Genomic DNA, 24,807 nt, shown 5'->3' on the forward strand with positions numbered 1-24,807 from the left:
TCAGAGTACACAAATTGACACATTGGCCCTGTTCCAATGTACATTTTAAAATAGAACCACTGAAACTACAGAGGCTTTATTTAACATCAGTTCTGCTTGAATGTTTGAGGCCTATATGTTATATGAGGATTGAGATGACTTAGGCCTGGAGGAATTTCTGTTGCCAGGAAGGTGCCAGACTTGTATTTCATATGTAGCTCAGCAAATTGAGTGTTTGTTGCTCAATGTGTGAAATTCATAATGGCCTACAAAATGTACAGTCTGCAGCATTGCAGACTTGTATGGCTTGCATGTGTGCGAGATCCTTGAAGCATGCTTGCCTGTCTCACAGTTGGACTGCCCCAGCCCTGATTGACATGAAGGCGGATACTGGGATTGAGCAACAATTTTAAGAATTCAAAAATAGGAGTAATGTCATTTTCACCTTGTTTGTGACATCTGTGCTTTTAACTCTCATATTCTGTTTCCCCTTCTCTAATTTACTATTAGATTTCCATAAAGTGGTAAACATCTGCTACAACTAAGATAAAACAAAAAAGTGTACCGACATAGTTTTGTTGGCAAATCTGGCAAACTCCGATTGGACCACAAACCAGAACTTACGGAAATATGTCTCCACACTAATTTCACAATAAAAGTCTTTTATTTATAAGCTAAAGGTACGTAAGTGCTATATTTGTGTGGGGTCTCGCGTCCACGTTCATACAAGTGATTGTTTCTACTTACAAAACTGATAACAAACCTACTTAAGCAGAAATTTCTCAGCTGAATCGCAACGCAGTTTTACTTTGGCACGTCCATCGTTTGTTTCCGGGTGAACAGGACAGGAAAGAGGTACGGCTGTCATTTAATTTTAACAAACATCGCCTAGTTTCCCTGTTGTATAGTGGATGTTTTCTCATTACTACAACGGCACAGCAGCAAGAAACGGCTATACATAATTCTCCAAAAGTAAGGCGAGTCGTTATTGATTTTAAATCCATTATTTTGATGTAGAGACTGCCAACGTCCCTAGCTTAGCCATTAGCGTGTTGGCTAACCGGTTAGCATGTGGAGGATGATGATGTTCTCGCATTTGGCATCATTTCTTGTTACAGACTGACCGACACGACGACGATTATTTCAGTCAACTGTATACGTTACTGTCGTGAAGCATGGAATTATTTTTCATGTGTTCACCTTATCGCTATATGTAATATTTTCTCCTCGAAATCAACAAATGTAATTTGAATGTTAGTTAGCTGGTGTGTTGACGCAATGCTCGCATTAACATACAGATATTGTGTTGCTTAAGAGTCGCTGATAAGGAGTTCATTACTGGTCTGAGTCCTACAGTCTCTCTTGTTTTCTATCTGTCAGTAAGAAGTGAAACAACTGTGAGAAGGGCACAGTTGAACCACAGGCACCAACTTGTCATTCTGTCACTTTCGTCCCAGACTGCCTGACCTGCTATACGGTGATTGACATGGCAGCCAATGGAGCAAGCTGTGAACAGCCTCAGAAACGTGCAGGACCTAAAGACAAACAGAATGGCAAGTCTCCAGGTTAGTTCTGGTAAACCTACAGAAGTTAACATTCATCTCTGAAGTGTCTCTGAAAAGTTAGGTTTGTGTAATCACTGATGACATCGAATGATAACTACCACCACATGATTCCAACAAGTCATAAAAACATAAAAAGCTGATTTATTTTAGCTAACTTTCAGTTGTTAAACGTGCAGACAACGTGGACTATAGGAAACAAGAACAGAACCAGAAACAGGCTTCTTGCTGTGATTTGTGTCATGTATATAGCATTGCCAATTCAACAGGACGTTATAATTGATGTAGCTGCTAATGTTTCAGTATGTGAGGATGATTGCATTTCTGTCTGTGCGCCAGACTCATCAATAAGAGAGAGAAGACAGAAAGATAAAGAGGAGCGTCTCTCTCTGGTGTTATGGAGGAGGCCTGTCATCACATTACATTACTTCCTCCTGGAGACCCTCATCAAGCTAAAGGAGTGGACGTTTAAGTAAGAAGTTAAACAGGTTTTTCTAGTGTGCCTTTGTTTGTGCACTACTTTGTTCAGGATGTGTATGCTCACGTGTTAGGGACCTTTTGTCCTGTGCACTGACTGAATCAAATTTAAAAAAAAATGTCCCTGAGAATCTGGAATTGTACAACTTTTAGTGAGCATATTTTTACACTACAGAAGGATCTATGACATTTATATTTATGGGGAAACTGCATTCAAATTACAAGGTCACTTGTAATGTCAAGCCCCTCTAATTAAATTTAACAGAAATAAGAAAACATTTTTTCATTGTTTGTTTTAAACTTGTTTCATTATTGACTTTTTGTTTTCTTGCCCTCCTGTTCAGGCTTTGGCAGCGACGAGTCATAGTGTTCTTATTTTTGGTGTTATGTTCTGTGTTCTCCATCGCGTACTCCACGGAGGGAGCACACCAACAAGTAAGGCTTGAGAGAGATTTGTTTTTAGTGATGTTAATAATCAACAGCATTGCTTCATCACCAACCTGTTTAAAGGTTAATGATAAGTCTCTCTTTATCCACCTAAGAAGACTAGACTAGAAGAAAGCTTAAGCAGGGAGATAATGAGGTCTGTACTGTTGTCAAGTAACCCTTGATCATACAGCCAATTGGCTGAATGCTCTGTTTGCAAATTCCTCTGTGCAGTGGTCTGTCACAGATCAGTTAAAGGATAGCTAAGTTTCATTTTAGAATAACTTCTTCCTAGGTTACTGTCATGATATGTTGAGCTACTACATGTAATCAAAGGTAAGAAATGACATGGGGAAAAAAATTATATAGCAATTTTAAAGATGACAAAAAAATGAAGGTTTTTTTTCTAAAACCAGATGATATGAATTAAACACTTTTGAAAGTTTTCATTTTCCATAATCAAATGATTACATAAAGAGTTCTTTAGCATAATTTGTAATAAATAACAGTACAATCCATTTTTTTAGACATTATTATTATTATTATTATTATTATTATTAAATGGCTAAAACTGCTGTTAACACTACTTGAAAAAAAGCTTAAAATAATTCTAAGAGTTAACTAACCATTATCTGTGCTCTTCCCCCTCTGATATGTTTTGTTTATTTCTTTTGCTGTAGTATGTTCAATACCTGGAGAAGAAGTTCCTATGGTGTGCCTACTGGGTAGGCCTTGGTATCCTGTCCTCAGTAGGCCTTGGGACTGGCCTGCACACCTTTCTTCTTTATCTGGTAAGAAACCACTGATAGTATGGAAATGTGTACAGACAAAATTTCCTTACATGTGTTAGTACAGAAGACATACCTACTTGCATATATACATTTATTTTATTCAGAATAAATTGCTTTTAAATACAAAGAGAAGAGACATTTTTACATGTGAAGAATAAATGCTCACATAGAGAAAACGTCATGTTGCACTGCATTAAGAAAGTGCTGCAGTCCCAGTAGGGTTCATGATAAGACACTGAAACAGGAGAAAGACACCTCACTCTGAGCAGCTGTGGCTGTGAAGAAATCTTCCATTTTAATGAGCAACATTGCCAAAAGACTAAAGTGAGGACAAAGCAAAACTAACACATTGGTGAAATGTGACGCTACCTACCTACCTACTATAAATACATTTTCAATCAACCTGAGCATATGATGATGCAAATGTCTCCCTAGTTTGGGATCTTGAAATGTTATGCAATTTAGATTAATGGCAAGCAATTGCAATAGCATTAAAAAGTAGCAGGAAATGTCTGTCAATGATAAAATAATTCTGGCTTTCCACTCTCTTAAGTGCACACAAAGTAGTGGAGCTATGCAAAACAGACGCAATAAGTACATGTCCATTGAACTTAACCGCATTCACATCTAATCATCTGACTCATCTGGCACATATGTTGCCCATATTTTGACAGTTAGAAGACGGCAAACTGATAATGGTTGTAAAGAGAAACTGGTTACCATCATGGTCTGATCAGCTACACGATATCTTCTGTGTATCTACAATATGCAGGGGGTTTATATCAGATGTAAATTACACCACAGGCTATTTTGTTAGATATACCAAACAACTTTAAACTCTTGCTTTTGTTTAAAACATGTCTGCAAAGTTCATCAATGTCTATTCCAGTTTTTACCAGAGGATGGCGTCATATTCCAAAATCATTGTGTTGTACGTCTTCAGACTCATTCTATTTTGTCACATGTCTGTCCAAGGCTTACCAAGAGCTAAGTGTCATTTTTCCCTGACAGTAAATCACAGAATGACTGTATGATTGAGTCACCAAAATATCTGTCATTTGTGTTGGTTGTGGTAAAAAGAAGAATGAAAGGGAGGAAGAAATTCTTCCAGCATAGTCGGCTTTAGGCTGATGATGTGGCTTCTGTTCTGTAGAACTTGCACAGATGTGGGCCGGCTGAGTCAGCTATTTCCATTATAATGTAATAATGGGAAAAGATGTAACTGTGACCTTCCTGTTTTTCTGAGTTGGTGTGTACTCCTTCCATTAGTGCTTTACAGCTCACCATTTGTTTGCCCGAGTAGATTTCTAGTACTTTTGTGCCTCTTTATATATTGTTTTCAACAATAATGAAATGTTTGGGGTGGCTAATACCATATATTGTGTGTGCCTGTGTGTGTACTTGTGTGCACACTTATGTGTCTTTGGTATCGTGACACTGGATGGAGTGACCTCATTCCCTCTCCCCTCTCGGTGAGAGTAGGCATCGTCATCTCCCACAGCCTGGCATCAGTTAAAACAATTTTTTTGATTTATTTTTAACTATTACCAGCTTTTACTGTGTCTTCCAGTGAAGACACCTTTTTTTTTCTTTCTTTTTTTTTAAACAGCTTCCCTTTGCATCCCATAAGCATTTAATGCCCAATGGAGGTTCATTTTATGAACTTGTTTTATTCATCCTATCCTATTTCTTTTGAAATTTGGAAAAATCATACTCATATTTTTGCCAGGGGACGTAGGAGGGTTCTTTTGGCCCTAACAGCTTGAATGTGGTTCTTTGAATAGCCATAGACTTAACACTTTTAAATGAACCAAGATGCGATCAGTGTCAGCAGCATGTTTAAGAGGTTGTAGCTGTGGGGCATTGGTTTTGAAAAGGACTCTGAGGCAAACCTGTTGAGAATCTGGTTCAGGTGACTTGTCTTTTTCCAGTTCACCTCTGTTGCATCTCCGGCCGTCAGCCCAAAACCAGCAATCTCTCTCGCACCGATCCAGGCACCTTCTATCCCCTTCTCCTGTAGTTTGTAGTCCAAAATCCTCTTTTTAGTGCCTCTGCTTTCCTCTAGTTTCTATTTTAAATACTCTCCTTACTCCCTATCCCATGTCATAAAGGCAATTTTCTTATCCAGAAGACCCCATAGTTGGATATTTATTTCCGGGTGTGGTGTTTCGGAAGCAGCATCCCTATTTGGCGTTGTCCATACAAAAGTTGATACATGGAGTGACACAGTCTGTCAAGCTGCCAGTGTCCCCTTTGTGTGACTCTCCCTATCAGTTGCATCCAGAACACCACGCAAAGCATCGCAGAATTCCTGTGACTATCTCCAACTTTCCCACAGAAAAGTAAAAACCGCCTTTTACATTGATGATGTAAACCCTCTGCTCATAAGAAGACTATTTCCTGTTCGCCAGAACTTAGTTCATGTTTACAGTGCAACAGCACTACTCAGTGTTGATGTCAGCCATACATAGGAAATTCCCTGTGTTAATGTTGAAGGAAAAAACCACATGTAAATCCAACAGAGTTACATTATGAATTTACCTCAAGCCTGAAGCATTAATAGTTAGCCCCACAGAGAGGATGAGATCATGGTCCTCATTGAAAAGGGGATTCAATGACCAGGATGATCTTATGAATCATCATGATGTTTTGGAGGTCAGTGCTGTGCCTCTAAGTGCTGGACTATAGTCATAATATTGTGGTTAAAGTAAACATGCTCATATATTGTTACTTTGAATTTTAGATTTATGTATTAGCTATTTTACCAGATCACCAACTATTTAAAAGAATATTTGTTTTTCCCCTGGAATGATGGGAGCTACAGATGAGCATATTGATCCATGGGTTTGTCAGTACACCTCTTTGTCCATCCATCAGGAGCACGACTGGCCAGTTTGCCATGAATTTTGTATGATTCCTAGAAGGTGTTGGTAACTTCATGTCACTATTAAGTCAAAAGTTTAACCTCAACCAACAAGAGGTTTTTTTTAAACTAATTGTTGGATTGCACACCCAAGAACTTCCCTCCTGCACCACCCACACAGATTGTCTAGAGCTCAATCATGCTACTAAGGAAATAGATCACCCAATGGCCCTTCTTGTTGTGTCACCTTCCCAATAACCTCAGCATTTCAGACCACCCACTTGCTTTACAGGTACTCTGGCAGTGCTTTTTCCTCAAGCAGTCTTGTTCTTAAATCATTGAAAAGGTACATTTGATGGGTATCTGATGAAATCCACTGTGGTTAATTCATGGTGCGTGAAGAGTTCTCCTCTGCTGGTTTGAGTGAACAAAGAGTATCTCCCTAGGGGCCACTGCGTCACCTGTCAGATGAGTGTATCAGAATTTGGTTACAAACTCTGACTCACTGTGCAGTTTTTTTTTCTTGTTAACACTAACTTGTTGTGGCATGAATAAATGCGATTAAGTTAAGTCCTGCTTGGTTTGAAAGAGGCTTTGTTTTGTAAACTAAAGAGGCCTCCTGTGTGCTCATACTCAGGGTAGGGTGGAGAGTTTCTGTGGGGGAGCATTTTCAGTCAACACACACTAATTGTGTGCTGTCCATCTACTGTCAGTTTTGTTTGTATCACCTTACGGAGACATAATGCAATAGCTGTGTTGTAGTTACAGGTGGGCCAACTGTTATTTAGGCCAGGTGGCTCAGCCTAACCAGACGTCTTCTCAATGATAAATGATGATATGCCTACCTGTTAGTGAGACTGTGTGACTCAGCTGACTGTGTGTCTTTACCTGTGGACAGAAGCTTCTGTTAGCACACACATGAAACAGCAGATTCAATTTAACAAGCAATATTTAAACTGTACTCCATTTAAGTGCCTTCTGTTGCTGAGAATATTCAACATGTAGAAATATAAAACTAAGAATCATAATTGTAATGTACCACTACAGTATTTCCCGCTGCTTTAGTTCCACCAAACTACAGTATTTGCCACATTTACAACCATATGAAGGCGCATGTCCAAGTGTTTCTGTGCCTGTATGTGTCCCAGTGGTTTTCAGTTCATGAAAGCATCCTATCCATCTTTCCTGTCTCTGTATTAGGGTCCTCACATAGCATCAGTAACCCTGGCTGCATATGAGTGTGGCTCCACAGACTTCCCAGAGCCTCCATACCCAGACCAGATTGTCTGTCCCCAAGGTGGAGTGGTGGAGGGAAGCATCTCCCTCTTCTCAATCATGTCAAAGGTCCGCCTGGAGGCCTGCATGTGGGTGAGTACTAGTTTGAATAAAGAAACAATAAAGTGATCTGTAAAAAAAAAATGGCAAGAATGTTTGGCAGTGCCAGCAGTAGGTGGCATTGTGACAGCTGGAAACTTGTTGAAGAATTTGGACTCCAATTTACCATTTCAACACAGTTTTTTCAAGACACTTTTAAAGTTGTTCTTGGTTTATACACAGCCCTTGTATTGCATTATTTGACAGACAAAAAGTTGGATGTATCAAATCCAAAAAGTTGTTGGTGGCATGGATCATTGCCTGTGTGTGAATGTGGGAAATTATGAAGCAAATGCTGACATGTAACATTTTAAGTTGTGTATGTCTAGGGTGCAGGTACTGCCATCGGAGAGCTGCCTCCATACTTCATGGCCAGAGCAGCTCGTCAGTCAGGAGCTGATCCAGATGACGAAGACTACGAGGAGTTTGAGGAGATGCTCGAGCAGGCTGAGGGGGCTCAGGTCAGAGTTGCACACATACATATCTCTAATGAGAGGGATTGCATTGGTCATTTCCTATATTAAGTCTTTTTTTATTTTTTTATTTTAGCAGGTCATTTACTTAGGCACATAAATACAAAGAATATTTTGTATAAAAATTTAAGAAGCATTACCCACCTCAGATGTGCTTTGTTTGGTTTGAAGTTGGAAAAGGTGACACTATGATTTAAGGTGTATCATTTTCCACTTAATTTAATTGAAAAAAATTCTAAAGACCACAAGCACAAGAAGCAAATAGATACAAAAAAGTTCCTCAAAATTTCATATTTATTGTTAAGTGGCCCAGACTCAACCTCCTGAAAGCACAGAGCAGCTACGCCTAATATTGAAGTATCTATCCCTGTCTTGTATTATATGTTTTTATCTGGTTTTATCTGATTTGACTCAGTCTTCATAATGTACAACTTGGAGTCACTAGCAAGTGATTGGTCCTAAAGTGCCATGTGACTTCATTGAAGCACCTCCCTCTTTACGCTTCCAGTAAATTTGTCTATTCGTGGGTGAGTCACCCTGAGCACTGCTCCCCCTTTAATCATCCCTCAGGCTTCGCTCCTTCTGCTTCCCTCCCTCCTTCTCTGTTTTCACCAGCCTCTAATTTGAATGACAGACAGTTCAGTCAGGAACCGAGCTCACATGACTGGAGACTGCTGAGATCAGATGCTGAGTCAGAAGAGCAGAAATCAGAGAAGTTGTGTGCATTGTTTCCATCACATGTTCTCAGCTCACTGGTTCTCAGCTGAAAAGGTTGAGGAGATCAACCTCACATCACGTCTGTCATCATGGAAATGAAACCACATGTGTGTTTGTCAGAGATGTATAAGCCAACCAGACAAGTGAGAAGCACTTTTGTTAAGACCCAATCAACTCACACAAAACATGTTTTAAAAAAAAAAAAAAAGAAGAACATCACTTAGAGAAATGTTTTGGTATTTTATATATAGTAAAGCATTAGGGGGAATTTAAGCAAGAGATGAAGCACATAGAAAAACATGAAAAAATTAGATTAAGAGAAAAGAAAAAAGATTAAGAGTAAAGTGAAATTTTAAATTGCTTCCAAAGTTGAAATTGATGACATGCCAGTTTTTGAAACTGCCTCTTAATTTCCCCCCTGCATCGGCTCTGATCTTTCACTGTAACCACAGACATTCACCCACATAGGGTTGAAAATGGGATCAAAAGGTCCTCTGCATTTTTGTACCACACAGTTTTTCGTTGTAATGTTACCAAACCACAAAAAATTTTTTAGCTCAGAAGTGTAGAGTGCTCTCACCAAGGCTCTTGCTCTGCGTGATAACACTGCAGACAACACCACTGTTTGGTTAAAAACCAGCACTGCATGGCTATCTTAAGAAAGAAAAAAAGGAAATGGGTGATTATGTGAGATGGAGATATGTAAAATTAGTAATGCAGGGGAATGTAAGAGATTTTGAAATCCATGTGTCATTTAAGTTACACAACATATACTATGTAAAATTTTAAATACCCAGTAATATCTGGCAGCAATATTGTGTTTAAAATTGTTTAAACTTTTTTTTTTTTTTTTTTTTTGCAGGATTTTGTCACAAGAGCAAAACTGGGAGTCCAGCATATGGTGCAGAAAGTGGGATTCTTTGGGATCTTGGCTTGTGCCTCAGTAAGTTCAAATTTGCAGAGTTTTGTTTAAAACATGTATAATCAAAACTAGTGTTTCATTTTATATTTCTCACTTTACACTTCACTTTGCATTTGTTACGCATGATTTTAAATTCACATTGTAGTAAAGTTATCTATCTGTAATATCTGTAATAATCTATATGTTTGTGTCAAGACTATGAATCAGTAAAACTGTCTGATGTGCTGTTTCAGATCCCTAATCCCCTCTTCGACCTGGCTGGAATAACCTGCGGCCACTTCCTGGTTCCCTTCTGGACCTTCTTTGGTGCAACTCTAATTGGGAAAGCCATCATCAAGATGCATATACAGGTCGGCAGCTCGACTAAAGGGTTTATCAGAGGTGGTTAGAAACTAGCAAAAGACCACAACAAATTGTACCATGTGGGTTTTTGTTTTTTGTTTTTTTCATTTTTAACATTACCCATAAAGGCACAGGACGCATACTTACAATATCTTGGCTTTTAATATTTCGATTCTTTGTCCACAATGTAATAATGCATATCAAAAAATCCACTTTCAGGGGAAAAAAAGCTGAGTGACTCACTTTAAACAGTCCCCACAACCTCAAAATGTGTGGGAGAGTTGAAAAGTAGGGCTTAGATCACGAGTTAGACTGTGAGAAATTCTTAATTGTGCATTTATAGTTAACCCTTTCTGACAGTAGTCTGTTCCTTTGGGGATTCCTTATTCTGGTTTGAGTTTCGGGATGCATCCAGACCATATAAACAGGGTTCAGATGAAAGGAGGGAAGCTTTTAAGAAGTCTTTAACAAGAGTCTGGATTTTTGTTAAATCTACTGCATCCAAAAAAACTTTTTAATGTTGTTGAGTCTGCTACACCCGTGACTAATATAAGCCTAGCCTGAGAGAGGCTGTCTCTGTCTGTGGGTGAGTCGCTTAGAGTCTTTCACAAACTAAACCCGTCCGTCTCTCGGTGGTACCAGCCAGTGATTTCACCCTGAGACCTTTCAGATAAAGAGGCCTGTCAGGCAGCAGGGGTCATGGAGGATGTAGAGTGGACATGAGAAGGTATTCCTGAGAGAAGGAAAGTGAGCAGATGAAAAGAGGAGGGGAGGGGGGCCTTTGCTCTTTTTTTTTTCCCCTTTTCTCTTTTGTACCTTGAACCCCTTGGACATCACGTGTCATATCCTGTCTGATTTTGTCCAGGGGGCCATGTGTCATGCTGTTTTAAAGTTGATCAGTTTCAGGACTGGAGAAGAATATTGTGGTTTTGCCCCCCGCTTTGGCACTTTGCAAACCACACAAAGCCCCTCACAGACCCAAATTTAGTTTCCTGCCAGGTTTGACTTTTGTAATTAGTGTGTCTGTGGACAGTGGCAGATGTGGCCTCAATTTCCCACAGCTGTGCCGCTAAAATTAAGAATCAAAATATGTCTATATATTAATCTGTCTGTAATGTCTTAAAGACACTATGTTCTTTTATTTCTTTTGTTCCTCACTCCTTTTAAAACCTTTGTCCAGATGTCCTTTTTTGTGTGTGTGTGTGCATTTTTTATTTTTTTTTTTTTTTGGTTTGTTTTTTTAACACCCCTGCATATGATCTGAAAGTAGTAGTTTTTAAAGGTTCTTAATCACTTTCTTGTTTTCCCACAGAAACTATTTGTTATCATTACCTTCAGCAAGCACATAGTGGAGCAAATGGTGTCACTCATTGGGTAAGTGGTTGTCTCGATATGTGTGTGTGTGTGTGTGTGTGTGTGTGTGTGTGTGTGTGTGTGTGAGAGACTGAATTAATCGGGTACTCTATGAAGTCATTGTCTTTTCCCTGGTTTTGTGGTTGGCAGTGCATTTGTAAACATTTTCACATTCATCTGGCCACTGATTGGATATCCTGTATGAACAAATGTGGGGGTGTGCGTGCATGCATTTTGCATTTTTCCACACAAAGGTACTATAATGCAATCCATCTCTGCAGCACTGGTGGTCAGGCGTGTGAGGTCCCATCTGAACATGTAGATCTGACTCACCAAGTTCAGCTTTGACTGAGAGAATTTCCCAAGTGAGGTGGGAAACACAATCATAGACATAAAAAGGCTTTCTGTGACTGATTAACAGATGTCAGAATTAGCTTTTGATATTTACAGGAATTGGAGGTAATACTTCAATGTTGGTTTTAATTTAAGATTATAGATGTTAAAATTTGCTATTTGTGTTAAAAAAAATCATACTAACTAGTAATTATTTATCACCAGGCAAAATGTTAAGGAAGCAAGCAAAGAGTTTAGTCAGACTTCATAATTTCATCAATCAGATTCTAGTTTTTCATAGGAGCTGCTTAGTTTTTATTTATCTATTGGCTATTAACAGCTTGTAGCTTTGACCATATTTAGATCTGAATAGGTTTCCCTTTGATTTGAAATAAAATTCAAGGTTCTTTCCCATGAAGTTCAGATGGACCTTGGTGACTCGCTATGATGTGTGCATATGATGCTTCATTGCTGATACAGGAAGTTTTTTTTAGCAGTTGCTGTGTGTGTGTGTGTGTGTGTGTGTGTGTATGTGTACTCGTGTGTTTGCATGTAAAGTGGGAGAGATAACAAGAATGAGTCAGTCAAAACTAGTTAGGTTTATTTAAAATCAGCAATTACCCAGTCCCCTTTTGGTGTTTGTTTAGTAAATTGTCTCTTCATTTTTTTTGCTTAGTCTAGTGAAGTCTAGACAACATGTTTATGTCCTAAATGGGGACAGAATTTAATTTCTGCAGGGGGAAGGTTGTGAGTGTCTGCAGTATATTTTTCTTCTCATGGTAATGATAAGTTTTGATGTCATGTAGAGATTCTTTTTAAACTGTTCTGCTGCTGACCAAGTGGTAAAACTACAAAATCAGTGCCACAATATGACATTAATTGATCAATAGTATCCATTATGATTGGCCCCCCGGTGAGCTATTCCACACTGCCTAATAAGGACACAACCACGCCCTGATTAGATGTCTTTCTACCCAGAAGGCAGCAATGGTGGTAAAGGTGATGACATCATGTCGACTCACTTCCTGATTGAAGGGGCTGACACAAGCGCCTATAGAGAGCTAAGCAGTATAAAAGGAGGGTTGAGGAGTTTCTGCTTCATTCCTCTCTGCTGCCTGCTCCTGCTCACAGGAACAAGTAGAAGAGGCACCAGCTCAAACATAGGGCCCACATGTTGGATGGGGCCTTCAGCAGCATGCAGGTTGACTGGTGGATCAATGAAGACTGTGTTCAGGGACAGAGAGGACTTCATGAACTGCTCTTTGAGGCTGTTATAGGGAATAATTACTCTAAGGCTGAGGCTTCAGTTTTGGGCTCCATTTCAAAGGAAGGGTGCTTAAAGGGTAAGTGACTTACTGTTCTTCTTCCCTCTCTCTTTTGTCTCTTCTCTTTGCCATTCTGTGTGGATATATGCGGGGATGCGATGCCAGGTCTGTGCCCAAAGTAGGACCATCAATCCAGAAGCCCTTCAGTCAGTACCTGGAAGCCCAGAGGAACAAACTGCACCATGCTGGAGGAAGTGCACCAGCGGTAAGAGGAATACATTATTTTACCATGTACTACTTCTAGGTAATCTGTAAAATGTCAACTTTAGTATTGTATTTATTTACCAAGAGAAAACAGCAACATGTATGTGACCTTTTAAATCATATACTGCAAAGATCAAGGGCCATAAGCTATCAACAGTACCTGACTTTTGAGAGTTTTTTTTTTAATTAAGTATAGCCCAACTGATGCTTGGTTTTTGAGGCTGATACTGATATCTGAAAGTTAATAAAGTCAGATAAAGATATATTGACCAATATTCATTTTTTACATAAATGTATAACATCAACAGACATTTTACCTTTTGAAAAATAAACTTGTCAGTGCTCTCTGCTGAGTAAAGTATGTTATGACAACCCTTTTTTTTTTTTTGATTTTGTGGGCTAAAGTATCTTGTTATTTATCAAACAACAAATGTCTAGTCCTTACTTTAGTATTTGGCTGCTGAAAGAATGCCAGAATGTGGATTAAATATCCCAAACCCTAAAAATGTATATTCAAATGCCATTTTTCTTCCAGCCATGTGCTACTGTCATGAAGGCTGGAATAACCTCACCAGTATTCACATTGTTTATGGTCATACCTGGATTTGTGTGCTCCTAAACTGTAAGATTCCATTGTGCTTTAATATGGTAATTAATAGCATATTCACCGTAATTTTCTTCAGGATGAGAACTGGCTGTCATGGGTGTTTGAGAAGGTGGTGCTGGTCATGGTCTGCTACTTCGTCATCTCCATAGTCAACTCCATGGCTCAGAGCTACGCCAAGCGGCTGCAACAGCAGAGGCACTCTGAGGAGAAAACCAAGTGATGACTAGACAAAAGCAGTACAAACATCCAAGTGACTGTGTTTCTGCTGCTGCTGAGAGCCCTGCACTCAGCCCCAGCCACTCACAACTTAACAACAAACCTCACCCTCATCCATTCTCAAAGAGGTTGAATGCTCAGAAAAAACAAAACAAAAAAAAACAAAAAACAACCAGGCACTATTTGTTGGCGTGTGTGCTTTTGAGGATGTATGTTACTGTTAACTGTTCGTCCGTCTTCAGGTTTTGTAGTTCTTCCTTTCATCTCACTCTCTAGGTGTGTGTAGTGCGATTGGTTCTACTGTTGATCTTAACAAGCTACTTACGTTAAATTAATCCATTCATTGACCTCAGAAGTAAAGCAGCGGTTTGGTGGTGACTGCTGTGTACGGGCAGTGCCCATCAGATGCTACGCCTTATGCAAGACGGGAAGGTCCAACTTCCCTTGAATATAGTTCTTGACTTATAGACTTGATTTTTATTTAATTTTGTAACAATTGTATGGATGGATCTTGATTTGTTTGTACAGTGTGCTGCCAAGATAACTGCGATGGATGGTCTTTTCTTTTCAGGGTTTAATTTTTCCTCATGTATTTGTCCTGTTAAACAGTAAGACCAATTTGTCTCCTTTTGTTTCTGGAATCCTCATTTTAAAATGGTGGAAAAAAAGCAATATCAACTTAAGACAGAGTGGTATTGATGGTTTGCACATTGTGTAAATATCTTAATATCTTTTTTGACAGTATGCGCAGATGTATTTCTATTCTAATGGTCTGTGTGGACATGAACCAAAACACAAAAGGTGATATCATTTGTAAAGTGACATTGTACTCCCAGCTAACTAGTCCCATTTCTATTCTGTACATTTAGGTTGAACCTTGGATCAGATCATATATAAAACATGTAAATCATGGCACTGGTTTCCAAGTCTGAGTCTGTCGTTCTTTGTACTCTCTTGTAGGACAAGAATAACTTTTAAACGTCCATCCTGAAACGCTCTTGTGATTGTTGTAATGTCCAACAACTGTTGTATGTTTTTTTTTTTTTTTTTTTAACCATTGTGACAAAGCTAATGTATAATTTTCTCTTAGACATGGCCGTCTTAAAGGTAAGTGAACAGCTCTGCTCTTTAATTTTTCATTTTATTATTTTTTAAGTAATTCCTGAATGAAGAATTACATTAATATTGACAGCTAAATTTGCCTTTTGTTGTTTGCATCTGAATGTTCATCAGTTGTACTCTGCTGCTGGTTTAGACTTTTCTTTTTGGCTGCTGTGTTGACTCCAAAATCCTCTCAATGTTGGGGAGAAGTCCTGCCTGAAACATACATAGATTCTGGGACAACTCCAGCTTGTGTGTCTGTAGTCTCAGTAGTGTGCACTGTTCCCACCTCATCAGCTAGCTTATCAGACTGGTGTTGGCTGTTAAATTAACATGGCAACAACGGTCTGTAGGCTGGCTGAAGTTGTTGGCCTTCAGCATTTCACTTATGCTGCTCTGTTCATGTTGTGTACCAAGTCTGGCCCATCTCTGGATACAACCATCTGTCTTTTCTTTCGCGGCACTGATTCAGTCATCCCAGCCCTGGAAATACTTTTATGTATGGTTAATGAACAATAAAATGATGAAACATATGTTAACCTATGCCTCTGTCATTTTTCTTTGTGCGGTGCTGCTATTCCTGTTTAACGCACTTTCACATTTTCAAACTATAACGGTTCCAGTTGATCACAAGGTCCCGTTAGTAGTTGTTCCAGAGCTTTCAATCACAAAATATGATCTTCCTCAGCACGTGGAGACACTCAGCTGTCATAGAATTACAGATTATAGGCAATATTGTACTTTTTACTCCACTACACTTATGTAATTGCTGTAGTTACTTTTAATTGACATACACAATATAAGATCAAACTATTATGATGAACTATACATTTCATACATTAAAAAGCCTTGCACACCCTCACAGGCATTTCCAGTTACTTCTAGGTCTATGGGTGATTAGACCTGCTCAGGTTGGAGTTGTGCAAAGCCCAACTTGGATTTACTTCCAAGTCCATCATTCACTAAAAAGAAAAATAAATTTCAAGTTGAGACCTTGCAGTATTGAATATATTTTAATCTTACTACACTGAAAATGATTATCCTCTGTGTACCATAAGATCAAAGGAGAAAAAGAATTAATCAGGACTTCAGGGGGTTCATGATTCAAAACTGAGATATGCCTCTTGGTATAGTGAGTGTTTTATTATTCTTAATATTGATTTTACTTAAAAGTTTTGCAGGAATTTTATTGGAACAGTATTTTGACATTGTGCTATTAGTACATTCACTTACGAATACTTCATCTTCCTCCGTTCTTGTCTACGTCTGCTTCAAGATTCAGTCAGTAAAGATCAATTCTTGACCTTGGAAACAGGAGCTGACTAAAAAATATCATTACAAAGTGTATATTAATGTAATATAATTTAATAATTAATTTTCTCTTGAAGAGGCAGTTAATGCACCTTTAGGGTAAATAAATTACCTCAGTCCTTGCCGCCACTGCAGATGTCAGACAAAGTAAAGGAATTTACTTAGCTTTCAGTGAAGAAATCATTCTGTTAAAGCAAACAATTTGTTTTATTTACATGTTTTTTTTCTAAAAAAAGAAAAAGCATCAACAGTGTCCCACTTAATGATATTCTCTTTTCTACATACAGTCCAAAGAAAAGGCGGTGCTTGTTAGTCTTTCCCTTTGCTAGCAGAGTTGACTGTAGCTGGCGACGACCTGCTCCAGAGATGTAAAGCTGTCTAGAAAGTCCTCCTCCGAGATCCCAAACTTAATGTACTGATGGATGTAGGCCCTGTAACACAGATAAACAAAACAGGAAAGGAGAATGAATAAAATACATTAAATCCAGAAACAAAACAACTCAAAACTGGTTACCAGGTACACTCCCTCCATATAAATATTCCCTTGAATTATTTTCATACTTAGATAGCAACACACGCCACATTTTCCTGAAAGTGATATTTAAGCATTTTTTTCTGACTCACCTGGAGGCAAACATGTTCCAGGCTTTTCCCACCATGTTATCCAGAGGTCTGAGCAGAGCCTGACTGTTACTGACCAGCGTAGCAGATTTTTCATACTTATTAAAAGGCACTGGGGATTTCCACAGGTTGAAAGCTTCTTTTGATGAGAGCCAGGAGGAATACAGGGCTGGGTCCTCAAAGCCATCTGTGGATTAATACATGAGTGACATCCTGAAGAATTAAAATATTAAAAACTTGAAAGCATCTTCATCTCCTTCATGACTGTCGTGGATTTTTTTCAAGTGAAATCATTAAGGAATTTCATATTATTTCACCCAGTTTAATAAAATCTACACATTTCAACCAGTTTTCTGACCAGTCTCTGCGCTGTAGACGTCTTTCCCCCTCAGTATGAGCAGGTTGGCCAGAGAGGTGTTGAAGCTGGCTCCTGTGAGACTCCTGGTCTGCTCAGATCCTGCAGGCGGACGCACCTGCCAGTCTATACCTGACAAAGGACAAACGAGAAAGACCCTGAAATGTAGGTTGACAGGTGAGGAAAAATCCAATCCACTTCCAAGCCAAGTAATAACTTTAATCATATTAGTATCTATTATCTCTAAACTGAAACTGAAGGCATAAATTAGAGTTGGACAAAACTTGCCTTCCTCCATCTTGCTGTTGGAGATGAGCATCTGTCGCAGGTGTTTGAGCAGCCCTGGCCAGCTGAACGTGCTGTAGGCTATGGAGGAACTAGGCATCTGAGGGATAGTACACACATTGAGCAGCTTGTACTCAGGGTGGCATGCAAGGGTGCTCACCAACTCACCTGAGAGACAGAAACATTAAAGAATAAAGGCAATATATGAGTTAAGACACAGAGTACAGGCAATGCGAAGATGTGTTATGTGAGTGTTTGACCTGAGGATGCTGGCAGAAAGATTTAATGCCAAAATGATTGCCTTGAGTTACATTTTTCCTTGCGGCTAACTAAGGGAAGGGTGTGAACTTGTCAACAATATTTTAGTAAGTGATTTTCAAAAGAAACACTGGTTTTAACATAATTGTATTAATTTTGAGAAACTTTCATTTATGGCCTGGCTGCTTTTTAGGTCACTATCAATATTTGAAAGTTTTAAAAATCTGATGATGATGTGTTGGCATTATTTTTTATATAAACACTTAACATAACCAAGCATTTATGTTAAGTATCCCATCAATTTATTTTTATTTTTTAAGAATTGTGACTGATATGTATCAAGCTGGACATTTTACAGTTGAAAAATAAACTTGTCAGTATATTACAATGATTACAATGGTGTCAGTGAGTGTTTGCTCATGTCAGATTTGACCTCTACAAAGTTTAGTTTTTCTAATGAGTGTAACCATCTGTTTCCACTACAGCTGAATCATCTAGTGTTTTAGTGTGTGAAGAAAGGTAGGAAATGCGTATTCTGAGACTTTCCCTGTGTAGACTATAGCCCTCTTAAACCACTCATATTCCAGGAAATCCAGGCCCTGCGGGAAACCTGCTGTGTGTGTGTGTGTGTGTGTGTGTTTTCGTGTGTGTATGTGCATTCTGGCCTCTCTCACCCAGAGGATTTCTGCTGTAGGCTCCATGGGAGTCAGCGGTGAGTGCGGGCTGCAGCACACTGCCCAGCTGGTGAGCGATAACCCTGTTGACGTCACTAAAGGAGATGTGTTTGATGTTGAGCAGCTGACTGCAGATCCTGTGCACCGTGTCGTTCTCGTGCACCAGGATGGCGTCTGACAGCTGATAGAGATGAGCCAGCGTCAGCACTGAGTTGTAGTTCTGGACAATCACCTTAAAGCACAGGTCAAGAAAAAAAGACTTTAACAGCACAGTCTTTTTTATAACTGTCAATTTCTGCTTGCATCCGGCTGCAGTCTCTATTACCTCCCCAGTCCCGTACGGCCAAGTGAGGTGGTTGAGGATGAAGGACTTTGGGTAGATGTCTCGGAGACATTGAGTAACGTAGGTACCAACCCCAGACCCCGTTCCCCCTGCCACGCTCATCACAGCCATGAGGCCAGCCAATCTGTCACAGCGCTCCACCTCTCGCCTCACCAGCTCCTCCACCACCTCCCTGTGGCGAGGACCGTGGACACAATACCTGAGTGAGACAAGAAGCATGTTATCAGCTAATTCCCCACGCACTTCCATTTATTTCTAAACAAAGGATGATGTTTTCATTATTTATACATAAAAGTTCAATCTTGTTCTTGGAAATAATAGTTTGACAAATCAATCCCAAGTCAAGGTCCACTTACTACCCTTTTATTGTAAAACTACGATTTCTAAGTTCAGTGCTGAGCTTTGATGCCTGAAGTTAGAGCTGAAACAATTAATGAGCAACTCAAAAAAATAACTGGCAGCTGTTGTGATAGTCAGTCAATTAATTCAGTAAGTTTTCAAGCAAAAACTTCTTTGTTCAAGCTTTTCATAGGAGAGGATTTGATGCCTTGACAGAATATAATAGACATTTATTTATTTTTTACAAATTTGTAATTTATTAGTCAAAATTATAAACTGATTAATTGAGGAAATTATCCACATAATAATCCATAATGAATAATACTTAATTCACAAGTATAGGCGATAGATAGATAGATAGATAGATAGATAGATAGATAGATAGATAGATAGATAGATAGATAGATAAGAAATTCCAAAAAAGCTATGGATGAAATCATAACAGCTCTCCTTACCCATTGGCCCAGTTATTCCCAGAGCCCTGCTTCTGGCTGAAGTGTGAAGTGTCTCCATACCTCCACCTGCCAGAAGTTGCAGCCTTGGTCATACTGTGGTTTATCACTTTAGGCTCCATATCTATCAGCACCGCCCTAGCCACAAAATCTGGTGATGGAAATTGGAAATTGTTATGAATGGGTATGAGTAATTTTGATCTTAACTGTAGGTACATATATATATACATATATACATATGGTATGATGGTATTGGTGCTTCTCAATGACTGTATGTCATTGGTGCTTTTGCTTAAGTATAAAAGTGAATACTGTCTCCACACTTGGTACATAGACAAGCACCTGGTTTATTTTAATCCAGATACATGGAGCCTAGAACAAGCACTTTACCTCCATGTGCGGTCTGATGGAAGAAGCGCTCACAGCTGGCTGCGCTGTATGTTTTCCTCTGTCCCTCCTGAGCATCACTGCAGATGATGCCGAACAGCTCCTGACCAACCTGGTTACCGCACTGACCCAGCTGAACTGTTACGACAGACATTTTCGCCCAGGTAAGAGAGACGAGACTTTACAGGGGGGTCGATGGTTTCCCAGTCAGAACAAAGAGTCTGTAATCCTCCGGTGAATTCACGTCGTGAGTGACAGGTGTCATGACGGAACTGTCGGGATTTTGTTGTGTTCAGAAAAGTTGCCGTGCTGCCGCCACAACAAGACGGACCGGAATTTCCGGGCAAAACTGACAGTTCTTTCAAAAATAAAACTCCTATTCATGTGGGGTGAATGGTTGCAACTTTTTTTTTTTTTACGCTTTACTTTAAAGTTTACAACATTTCATAAAGAATTACACATTTTTGTAAGTGTATTAATGTACAAAAGCCGAGAACGGCCATGCCCCTTTTTTATTTTTGCACTGTTTTTTTCCGGCTGCTTGAGCTAAGGTAACGTTAACGTTAACATTTATTTAACCGGAAGCAGCCGGTGGCAGCTCGTGGGCTGAAATGAGGATGGTCCGATCCAGTCCAGCACACAATCATCACACCTGACCTTCGTTATATCGAGATAATGAAATAATTAATTCGTTATCTCGAGAAAACAGTCTTTGTTATCTCGTGATAACGAAATAATTAATTCGTTATCACGAGAAAACGATCTTTGTTATATCGAGATAACGAAATAATAAGTCGTTATAACGAGAAAACAGTGCCAAAATAAGGGAAAAAACTGTGCGAAAAAAAAAAAGGGGCATGGCCGTTCTCGGCTTCCGTACAAAACAATCATCAATTATCAATAATAATTAATAACTTATATGTATTGGCAATGAAAACAATTGTTAGTTGCAGCCTTACTGTACTCGACCTCATACGACCACAATATGATTTAACACAGGGTTGAAGGTTACAAGATTGAACATGGGGGACATGTTATATTTTAACAGGTGCTGGATGTCCTGAACAGTCCGTCTCATCTTGTAACACCACTTTGTTCCTCAAGAGGCGATAGTGAGTCACTGTTGCACCATAAACTTATCATATAACTTACTAATAGAACTTGAGATACTTGTTAGTTTTGTTAAGTTTAGTTTTAGTTGTAAATTTAATTGATTAATTATGAGCAACTTTGTTTGTTTGATTAACTTGTTTGCTTTATTGAAATTAGATTTTTGATAATATTTTTCAGACAGCATGAACTCTTATTTTGAAAGGAACCATTCTCAAAGAGCAAGTGCATTAAATCCTGATGCTGACAAGTTTGTACCACTAACCCTGGATGAAAAGGTGAATGTTGCTGAAATGCATACTTCAACCACGAATTGTTAGACATAAACAAAGCAGAGAAACACGAATGGATGAGATGTTTTTAAATGTTTGTGAACCAGTTCAAGTTACATCAACTGTTAATCAAAATCAAGCAGGACTGGTACACCCTCAACATCAAGCTCTGACAAACAGCTATCAGGATGAGATTGTAAACATTATGCAGAGACAAAACGACATCGCTGCTCTGCTGGTCCAGCAAAATTTAAGCTCCGTCCTCCCATCAAGAAATATCCCTGTGTTCGATGGAGACCCTCTTCACTACAGGTCTTTCATCAGAGCTTTTGAAAATGGAGTGGAGGAGAACACCTCTAATTGGAGTGACTGTTTGCACTTTCTTGAACAATACACCAGGGGGGAACCAAGAAACCTAGTGCATAGTTGTCAACACTTGCCTTCAGAGCTTGGATACAACAAGGCCAAAATTCTTCTAGCAGAGCATTTTGGAAATGAATACAAAGTTGCAAGTGCCTATATGGAAAAGATTCTTAACTGGACACCTGTTAAAAATGAGGATGTTAAAGCATTACAGTCATTCTCTCTGTTTCTGCGAGGATGTTCAAATCTAACAGAGCAAATGACACAAATGAAAGAGCTGGACTTACCCTCTAACATGAGAGGCATCATCATGAAACTTCCTTACAAGTTAAGGGAAAGATGGAGGAATGTTGCTTGTGATCTACTTGAAAAGAACGGTCGGAGAGCAAAGTTTGTTGATCTTGTTACCTTTATTGAAAAGCAAGTCAGAATTGCAACTGATCCACTTTTTGGCAACATTCAAGACTCACAACCCACCAAATCCAAAGCCTCCAAGACCAGCCATTTCATGCAAAGGAACAAGGAAAGCAGTTTTGCTACTGATGTCACCACGATAAAGGAAGGAGACATAACTCAGTGTACAGGAAATAAAATCAAGCCCCCCTCAATTCACTGTTGTCTGTTTTGTTCACAAAGTAGTCACTCACTGGATAACTGCTCTCAGTTTAAAATGAAACTGCATCGGGATAAGATTAATTTCATCAAGGAAAAAGGAATATGTTTTTAGTTGCCTGAAAGTAGGCCACACAAGCAAAGACTGTAGGAGTCAATTGGATTGCAATGTGTGTAACAAAACACCCAGGAATTCTTCATATCAAGTGGCAGGATAAAGGCACATCCTCCAAACAATCACAACAGTCTGTGAGCCCTCCAAGTGTTTTTACTGTAATGTCACAGACCTGTGGCCATATTGGGGCCGGTTCTGAAGATGATTCTATCTTTTCTGTTGTCGCAGTTAAAGTTAAGAGCCACAAAAGTAACAAAACTGTACAGACATATGCTTTTTTGGACCCAGGAAGCTCAGGAACGTTTTGCACGGAGAGCCTGGCAAGAAAATTAAGCTTGAGTGGTAAAAAGACAAGTTTTTTGATGAGAACAATGGGACAAAAGAAAATTGTAAATGCTCATATTCTGTCAGGTCTTGAGGTGTCTGGTGTGGACATGAATGATTTCATCCAATTGCCTGATGTTTTGACACAAAGATCTATGCCTGTCTCCCCACTCAATGTCCTTCGACAAGAGGATCTTATTCAGTGGTCTTATCTGAAGGATGTAAAGGTTCATGACATTGATTCAGATGTAGATCTCCAAATTTGAACTGATGCCCCCAAAGTAATGGAGCCTTGGGAGGTAATAAACAGCCAGGATGAAGGACCCTATGCAGTAAGAACCAGGGTCGGTTGGGTCATTAATGGTCCACTTCGTGGCACAAGGAGTAGGAGTAAGAGTGGCTGCCCTGCTGTAACAGCCAACCGAATCTCCATTGAACACCTTCAAGACATGCTGGTTCAACAATATAACCACGATTTTAATGAGAGATCATCTGAGGAGCAGACTGAAATGTCCAGAGAAGATGTCAAGTTCATGAATCCTGTAAGCAGCACAGCAGAAATGATTGAAGGTCATTATTGTATTGACTTACCTTTCCGACAGGAGAATTGTATCCTGCCAAACAATCGCTGTGTTGCAGAACAGCGCCTCCAAAGCCTGAAAAGAAAATTAAACAGGAACAACACATTTAAGGAGGAATACACAACATTCTTAAGTGACATGATTACTCATGGATATGCTGAGGTTGTGCCTGCTGACCAACTAAAACAAAGTGATGGAAAGGTGTGGTATATTCCCCATCATGGAGTTTATCATCCCAGAAAAGGAAAGCTAAGAGTTGTTTTTGACTGTGGGGCAACATATAAAAAGGGACATCACTGAACTGCCAGCTCTTGCAAGGACCTGATCTGACCAACACTCTCATTGGAGTCCTCATTCGATTTAGGCAAGAGCCTGTTGCAGTAATGGCAGACGTCAAAGCCATGTTTCACCAAGTACATGTCCCAGATAAGCACATCAACTTTCTCCGCTTCCTCTGGTGGCCGGATGGTGACACTGCACAGCCTCCACAGGAATATTGCATGAAAGTTCATCTGTTTGGTGCTGTATCCTCACCAAGTTGTGCAAATTATGCTCTGAGGAGAACAGCAGAAGACAATGCACAGCATTTCCCACTTGAAGCGATCAGTACAGTGAAACATAATTTTTAGGTAGATGACTGCCTGAAAGAAGAGGAAGCTGTGCAAATGATCAAGGATTTGACTGCTCTCTGTCAGAAAGGAAGATTTACTCTTTCAAAATGGATCAGCAACAACCGCACAGTGCTGCTGTCAATCACAGAGGAAAGGAGAGCAAATAAAATGATGGAGCTGGATTTGGATGCAGATCAACTTCCAACAGCGCAAGCACTTGGGCTACAGTGGTGCATTGGAACTGACATGTTTAAGTTCAGGACTTCAGTTCGAGAACAACCACGGACCAGAAGAGGCATTCTTTCAGTGGTCAGTTCTCTTTATGACCCTCTGGGATTTTTTAGCCCCATTCAGTATGCCAGCCAAACTGTTGCTACAGGAGCTCTGAAGGATAAACCTAAAGTGGGATGAAGTCATTCCCCATTCCTTCTTTAAGCAATGGTCTGTTTCAGCACAGCTTCACCACTTTTCTGATGCCAGTCAAGTTGGATATGGAACTGCGTCTTACTTGAGACTGGAAAAAGATCACAACATACATGTGGCATTTCTCTTGGGGAATGCTAGAGTTGCTCCTCTCAAGCAGACAACGATCCCAAGATTGGAACTCACAGCTGCAGTTCTTGCTGTTCGAGTTGATAAAATGCTGCAGAAGGAGTTGCAACTTGTGCTGGAGAAGTCAGTTTTTTGGAAAGACAGCACAACAGTCCTTAAATACATTGCAAATGATAC

General features: G+C 39.5%; 2 protein-coding genes across 6 annotated transcripts; one reads left to right on the forward strand and one right to left on the reverse strand.

Moving 5' to 3' along the window:
* Positions 1–709: 709 nt before the first annotated feature.
* On the forward strand, positions 710–14,876 carry vmp1 (vacuole membrane protein 1). 4 transcript variants are annotated; one of them, XM_056374872.1, is made up of 12 exons: positions 710–834; positions 1,437–1,544; positions 1,881–2,013; positions 2,363–2,453; positions 3,125–3,235; positions 7,299–7,466; positions 7,802–7,933; positions 9,525–9,605; positions 9,818–9,934; positions 11,239–11,300; positions 13,043–13,142; positions 13,825–14,876. In XM_056374872.1, exons 2-12 carry the CDS (start codon positions 1,466–1,468, stop codon positions 13,966–13,968), a joined length of 1,218 nt encoding a protein of 405 aa, XP_056230847.1. In that variant the 5' UTR covers positions 710–834; positions 1,437–1,465; the 3' UTR covers positions 13,969–14,876. The 4 variants fall into 4 exon arrangements, with proteins under 4 accessions (XP_056230847.1, XP_056230845.1, XP_056230846.1 ...); XM_056374870.1 differs by having other exon boundaries at positions 795–951; XM_056374871.1 differs by having other exon boundaries at positions 817–956.
* A 1,165-nt stretch (positions 14,877–16,041) lies between these two features.
* On the reverse strand, positions 16,042–20,587 carry tubd1 (tubulin, delta 1). Of its 2 annotated transcripts, XR_008827336.1 has the most exons (9): positions 20,094–20,587; positions 19,707–19,854; positions 18,895–19,111; positions 18,570–18,801; positions 17,641–17,805; positions 17,356–17,484; positions 17,001–17,184; positions 16,489–16,807; positions 16,042–16,387 (listed from the first exon to the last, which is right to left on the reverse strand). XR_008827336.1 is itself a non-coding variant. In XM_056374389.1 (8 exons), the coding sequence occupies exons 1-8, from the start codon at positions 20,242–20,244 to the stop codon at positions 16,702–16,704; spliced, it is 1,332 nt and encodes a 443-aa protein (XP_056230364.1). In that variant the 5' UTR covers positions 20,245–20,587; the 3' UTR covers positions 16,042–16,701. The 2 variants fall into 2 exon arrangements, 1 of the variants encoding a protein (XP_056230364.1); XM_056374389.1 differs by having other exon boundaries at positions 16,042–16,807.
* Between the last annotated feature and the right edge of the window lie 4,220 nt (positions 20,588–24,807).

This window comes from Seriola aureovittata, chromosome 4, assembly GCF_021018895.1.
Source record: "Seriola aureovittata isolate HTS-2021-v1 ecotype China chromosome 4, ASM2101889v1, whole genome shotgun sequence".
NCBI lineage: Eukaryota > Metazoa > Chordata > Actinopteri > Carangiformes > Carangidae > Seriola > Seriola aureovittata.

Bases quoted from the DNA above. Each gene is read 5' to 3' on its own strand.
- tubd1 (XM_056374389.1), bottom strand. From the start codon at position 20,244: ATGTCTGTCGTAACAGTTCAGCTGGGTCAGTGCGGTAACCAGGTTGGT. The intron at 17,185-17,355 runs GTCAGAAAACTG...ATTAATCCACAG, and splicing joins CGTCTACAGCGCAGAGACTG to ATGGCTTTGAGGACCCAGCC. The intron at 16,808-17,000 runs GTGAGTCAGAAA...TCTGTGTTACAG, and splicing joins TGGAACATGTTTGCCTCCAG to GGCCTACATCCATCAGTACA.
- vmp1 (XM_056374872.1), top strand. From the start codon at position 1,466: ATGGCAGCCAATGGAGCAAGCTGTGAACAGCCTCAGAAACGTGCAGGA. The intron at 3,236-7,298 runs GTAAGAAACCAC...TCTCTGTATTAG, and splicing joins ACACCTTTCTTCTTTATCTG to GGTCCTCACATAGCATCAGT. The intron at 9,606-9,817 runs GTAAGTTCAAAT...GTGCTGTTTCAG, and splicing joins GGATCTTGGCTTGTGCCTCA to ATCCCTAATCCCCTCTTCGA.